Below are 6,588 nucleotides of genomic sequence, written 5' to 3' on the forward strand. Positions count from 1 at the left end.
CTTTTTGTGAGAGATTCTGCCTACGTTGTATTTACTGAGTTGTTCCAAATTTCTAGAACTTAATTCAGTTTCAAGGCCACATTGAAACTGCCATTTCACTGAAGGCCACTTCAATGGAAGAGTAGAAAAATCAGGTAAAATTAAATTACTTACTTAAAGCCTCTGATGCACCAGTGCAGTAAGGTGATCTCCTAGAGGCAAGTCTTTAGGGATAACACTTTGGGAATGTGTTAGCTTATGAAACTTCAGAGGTTAGTGGACCTATTTCTGGCAAATGTTTTTTTTTTCCATGGTCAAAGCCTGTTGTACTGTCTTGGTTTAACTCCAGCCAGCAGCTAAGCCCCACACAGCCGCTCGCTTGCTCCCCCCCCAGTGGGATGGGGGAGAGAATCTGAAGAGTAAAAGTGATAAAATTTGTGGGATGAGATAAAGACAGTTTAATAAGTAAAGCAAAAGCCGTGCACGCAAGCAAAGCAAAGCAAGGAATTCATTCAGCACTTCCCAGGGGCAGGCAGGTGTTCAGCCATCTCCAGGAAAGCAGGGCTCCATCCCATGCGTAATGGTGACTTGGGAAGACAAACGCCATCACTCTGAACATCCCTCCCTTCCTTCCTCCTTCTTCCCCCAGCTTTATATGCTGAGCGTGACATCATAAGGTCTGGAAAATCCCTCGAGTCAGTTGGGGTCAGCTGTGCCGGCTGTGTCCCCTCCCAGCTCCTTGTGCCCCCCCAGCCTGCTCGCTGGTGGGGTGGGGGGAGAGGCAGAAAAGCCCTTGGCTCTGGGTAAGCACTGCTCAGCAATACCTAAAACATCCCTGAACTGCCAACGCTGTTTCCAGCACAAATCCAAAACATAGCCTCATACTAGCTACTATGAAGAAAATTAACTTTATCCCAGCTGAAACCAGGGCATTTACTAATCTCTTTGCGGTACCAAAGCAGCCATCATCATTGTGCCAAGGAATCCTCTTCCAGTGACTTGCTGTTCTATGGTGCAAACAGGAATGCTTTGGGGCTCTGTAGAAAAAGAGCTTTGAACAGAAAAAGGAGACAAAATCCCTGGAATTGTTCAAGGCCAGGTTGGATGGGGCTTTGAGGAACCCACTCTAGTGGAAGGTGTCCCTGCCCATGGCAGGGGGGTTGGAACTAGATGATCTTTAAGGTCCCTTCCAATCCAAACCATTCTATGATTCTATGAAATGGATGATACCAACAAACAGAGTGAACCAGGTGGTGGCTGGCAAAGATGAGCAGGGACATACAAGAGATAATTATTACTGCTCCAGCAACCGGTAGAGAGTGAGTCATCACATGCGAAGGTGGATGTGCTAACTAGGTCACCGTAGTTGTGAGATGAATTGTACCACTGGAATATTGTTTCATTTTTCCTTGGAGGAATTCACAGTCAGGAGGATGAGGGGGTTAGCATAAACATTTTGACAGAAACATGCGCAGGCATCTGTGCTCCCTGGATGGATTATGCCATGTAAATCTGTAACCTGTGTCCCAGCAGTGCCTGGCACTGTCAGGGCTGGCTGGGCCAGGCAAGCAAAATGTGCGGAGTTGTCATCCCCAGTCCGGAGGCTGTGGCTAAGAGCACATCCTGGTGGCTGCTCAGTTTACTGAAATCTAATATCTTGTTTGTTTCTTTCTGTGTTTAATGAGCAGGATGACAAATACTGGGCAAGGCGTAGAAAGAACAACATGGCTGCTAAGCGATCGAGGGATGCCCGCCGGCTGAAGGAGAACCAGATCGCCATCCGCGCCTCTTTTCTGGAGAAGGAGAACTCGGCTCTCCGCCAAGAGGTGGCCGACTTACGGAAAGAGCTGGGCAAATGCAAGAACGTCCTTGCAAAGTACGAAGCTCGACACGGCCCCCTGTAAATTCAAAGGGGGGAGTGGGGTTTTTTTCTTTTTTCTTTTTTTTTTTTTTGTTGCGGGTTGGCATTTGAATAGATGGACAATGTGTTTCCTGTTTGATAGCACCACACCCAAACCAACCTTTCTGTCTTCAGCACTTTACCAGAAGCAGAAACAAAACTGACTTACGTATTTTTTTTTGTTTGCGTATGCGTGTACCTGCGTATGTGTGCACATGTGTGTTCACACGTCTGTATATGTGTGTGTGCGCTTGTGTGTGTGCATGTGCGTGCGTGTGTGTGTGCGTGCGCACGCATCTTAGCACTTCCCATTTTTATGAAGCCCTCTTCAAAGGGTGCCACATTTTTACCTGGACTGTTGAGAACCGCCATAGTAAGCTTTTTATTATATTTTTTCAATGCTGCTTCAGAGTAGGGGTTTTATGTTATTGTAACCAGTTCCATCCTCCTGATTTACTTGGAAAGATCCCAGTATAAATTATAAAAAAAGGAAAAAAAAAAAGAAAAAAGAAAAAAAGTAGATCTCAGTTTTTTCGAGAGTAACAAGCTATTGTTTAAGTATGTCTAATCAGAAAAGTTAACATGCTAATAAAGTGCACAAATAATAATTTAGTACTACACTGCAGAAATATTAATTTATAGATTGCTTTTGTTGTATTTTAAGTTTTGGTGATAATTGTCTTCAGATTTAAAGTGCTGTTAGACTGAGTTAGCTATACTCATGATAGATCCCATAATGGCTTCTCTATAGCTATTAAGGTTCCTTTTATTTCCACAGACCCCAGGTAGGTAGGAGTACTATCGATAGACCACAGAGTGTGTATTTTGCACTGTCTGTACCTGAAGCAATAATCCTATTGTACGCTAGCGCGCATGCTGCCCGGATGTTCCTAGTGGACGTAGGATGGTTTCCCTACCCAACAGGAGTTTTAATGTCTTTAACAAAACGTTAAAAAGTAAAAGACACGTTAACGTGAGCATGCTAATTGTATCCCTGCTATAGGGAGCGCATGTATAAGAAGCAGGATAATTAGTTGAAACAAGAACAAAATTAATAGTATCAAATCAGATCCGATGTCGAAATCAGAGGGGTTTTTCTGTTTTCAGTTAGTTATGCATTTCTTCAAGTTCCATTTTGTGATTAAAAATTAAATAAAGACCTAAATTCAGTTGTTTTTTCCCATGTTTTGTAATATATTTTCTGTGGATTATATCTTGCTGTTTTAAAAATCACTTTTATTCAGTTAGAAGTCACTGGTTTGCAAAGCCCATTTTTCCTAGTGATTGTTGCTTTGAGTGTGACATGAACTGATGGTTCTGAACTTTATTGTTTCAAACTCTCTATTTGCTTTTGAACACGTATGTTCTAATATAAAGTGGACTTCTGAAAAATGAATGTAAGAGACACTGGTGTATTTCAGAAGGGGATGGTGTTGTCATATACTGTGGTTAATCCAATCAATCTAAGTGTTTACTATAGACCAAAAGGATAGATATTATAAAATGTATAAAGTTTATACAGAATAATTATAATATGTTTGTTTTGTACAGTATTTTTCAAGTACAAATACTGACAATGTATTTTGAAAGACATATATATAGCAAAAAGAAAAAGCTATTCCATGTTTAAAATATATAGCAAAGGTATATATTCTCCAGTATTGTACAGAAAGGAAATGCTTGGGGGTTTGTTGGCTGTTGGTTTTTTGGATTTTTTTTTTTTTTTTTTTTAAATCTTTAATATTTTAAGCCTACCATTGGCACACCGGCATGTTCTGGGCTTTAAACTAAATTTTTATGGAAGTAATATGGCTTTGCAGGATGTTCCATGTTACTGAAAAAGAGAGACTTTATTATTTTCCATCAGAAACACAAAAAGAAACTGTTTAACAGGGACAAAGCACAACATGGATTTTAGTCAACTATTGATTGGACAATACAGTATTTTGTAAAGGCAGAAAAATAATATATAACACAGAAAAACTCATCGTCATTTCTAATCTGCTGCTGCTGCTAGAATCTGTTTCCGGCTGAAATTTTTTTTATAAATAGCTCTGTTCATGTATACAGTTGTACGTACTGCATACGGTTATTAACATGTGAGGAAAATACGGTGCTACATGTCTTGCTCACAGTTTTCTAAGTGTTTTGACATTATTTTCAAATAAAAAGGTTGTTCATTCCATTAAATCATTATTCATGCTTCAGGAGATTGTTACAAAGGACTCAACATTTTGTTCAGCATTAAAAATACCCTCGCATCAATGGCATTTTTCCGGTATTTTTCCTCAAACATACCTGACTGCTCAGCGTCCCTTAACGTGCAGTACTTGCCTGTGGACCATTTATTCAGCAAATTGAATTTCCACGTGCTGCAGCGAAGTTTAAAGCATAGTAAGTTATTTTCTAAAGGTCAGTATAAGCCACTGGATGCATGGGTAGAGAAATGAGACTGACAGTGTTTGGCACAAGTCGGTGCATCTGCTATAGCCACTATGAAATCAACTTTATTTTTTTCCTTTTGAAGAAGCGTGACCGTGGCAGGGCTCAGCCGGCCGCTGCTGTGGATACACTTTTAGCAGCAACATAGCAAATTGCAACAGCTTATAATCGCCCTCAGCGTGATTATTCTTGGGGGCACGCTTGAACAGCAGGAACGGCGTGCGTGAGATCAGCTGGTACGTACCTAGCTAGAGCCATCAGCGGGTTGCATTGTGACCACGAAACTTTCTTTAAAATGTAAAAGGCAGCTTGGACAAAAATTACGGATAATTCTTTCGTTTCTTTTGGGCAGGGAAGGGGTGGGAGATGGTAGGTTTTGTAGGCTGGATATCACAGAGTTACTAAGTCAGTCACGGCCACAGAGGAGCACAGGGGTTTCCAGCAGCTACCTCGTCCACCAGCCCAGCAGCCCCAAAGCCGCTCAGATGCCTCCTCGCCCCATCCCGCTGTGCGGGAGGGCGGTCGGGCAAGTGCGCAGCTCGGGGGATTGGAAACGCGCTGGAGCGAGCGGGAAGGGCTGCTCGGTGCCAGCCGGGGCACCCGGCCCAGCGCAGGCTGGCGTCTTCTCTTTTTTTTGGGGGGTGAGGACTTTCGGAGGAGCCCGCGGGACTTGGGCGCTCACCTCTTAACGTGGGAGTTAGGGACCCTGGCTCCTCTGAAAAGCTCACTCTTAAAAAAAAGAGGGAAGAGAAAAAAGGCAAAATATGTGGGCTAAAACTTGGAAAAAACCCAGGTTCTCTAACCAGGCTGTTTCCCCCAAATAACAGCAACAAAGAAATGAAAGTTTAGCTCATTTTCAGTTCTCAAGGACAGGTTAGCTGGGCTCATCACACCTCTGATGGCTTTGTTGCTCATGAAGGAGCTTGTAGGTATATGAAATTGTAATTTTATAAAAATAGAAATATATATATTTGCAGAATAATTAATAGCGTGTCTAAATAATTCACTGACCTCTATTAAACCGTAGGCATTGGTAAAATGCTTGTCGTCTTTTTTTTGTTTTGTTTTTGCTGAAACTTAGAAGTGAATTCTTTCTTTTTAAAAAAGAATGCCCTCTAAAAAGAAATCGAATTTGAGACGTATTTGTGAATACGAGCACCTTGGGGCTCTCTGTGGGAAAGCCCGTGGCAGAGGAGGCGGAGTGGGGTGTGTGCGTGTGTTTCTTTTTGAATGGTGCTAAAGTCACTAAACTTAGCACCATGGAAATAAAGTTCTGACTTGAATCCACAAAAGCAAGAAATTCAAAATGAAAGGAAGGCGCCTGAGCGAGGCTTCGTGCTTGACTTCCTCCGCTGTGCCTACAGGGACCAGCACAAACGCGCCCTGTAGCTGCAAGTGTAAGTGGGATGAAGTCAGGAGTGCCGCAGGACCCCTAACGTTTGAATATCTTGCCTCTGTGGGTTTGTAATAACCCCAATTATTGCTTTAAAACTATTTTTGCATGTAATTTACAATAGAGATGTGCAGTTTATTTTTATTTTGTTGACTTTTTTTTATGTGAAGAAAAAAAAAAAGCGTATTAAAACTTACAAGTGATCAACCATCGTATTTCTGGCAACACCACAAGACAGCATCTGTTTAAATACAAGTTTAACAAATAAGATCAAATTAACTGTATGAGATGAAATGGATTGCATCCTGTATGCTGTTCAGCCCAAATCTTTTTTTTTTTTTTTTTTGTCTGTTACTCTTAATGTTTAATAAACTTTTAAATTTTTCTTCTCTCACCTGTGTGCTTGCTTTTGGTGTATCAGGGCTTGGGATCCCTCGGGGGGGGTATATTCTAATTTTTCTCCTCCCATACGCTGGCCTGTGGGTGCCCGTGGCCTCCAGCGTGGGCTCTGTCCCACTGGGGGGAATGGTCCCTGGGTAACTGGGAGTGGAACCGTTCCCCCCACCCTGCCCCAGCTCCTGCCAGGCCCCGGAGCGACGTCGGCAGCCCGGCTGCGAGAGTTAACTGCTGGGGATAACCGCCCCTGACGTGGATTTAGACTAGAGAATATATACCTAACTCCAGTATATTTCGAACTATTTTATATTTGAATAAAGCATTTTACTTCTGTATAACAATAGATAAGTAGTACAGTGTATTACATATAAATTTATATATGTTTTAGATACACTTTTTGTTTATCGAGATGTGATCATTTATTAATATACAGCGCACGGACACTAATACATCCATAAAAATGGTGTATATTAAGGAG

The 6,588-nt window shown here is 41.9% G+C and overlaps 1 protein-coding gene across 2 annotated transcripts in view; it reads left to right on the forward strand.

The window, feature by feature from the left end:
* Positions 1-6,098, forward strand: part of HLF (HLF transcription factor, PAR bZIP family member) — a 38,376-nt gene extending 32,278 nt beyond the window's left edge. The window contains exon 4 of one of the 2 annotated variants that reach the window (XM_030015014.2): positions 1,665-6,098. In XM_030015014.2, coding sequence (XP_029870874.1) covers positions 1,665-1,883 — 219 coding nt within the window. In that variant the 3' untranslated portion in view covers positions 1,884-6,098. The remainder of the gene's footprint in view (positions 1-1,664) is intronic. The other variant, XM_030015015.2, reaches the window with a different exon arrangement.
* Positions 6,099-6,588: the final 490 nt, after the last annotated feature.

The sequence above is a fragment of the Aquila chrysaetos genome, chromosome 5, assembly GCF_900496995.4.
Source record: "Aquila chrysaetos chrysaetos chromosome 5, bAquChr1.4, whole genome shotgun sequence".
Taxonomy (NCBI): Eukaryota; Metazoa; Chordata; class Aves; order Accipitriformes; family Accipitridae; genus Aquila; species Aquila chrysaetos.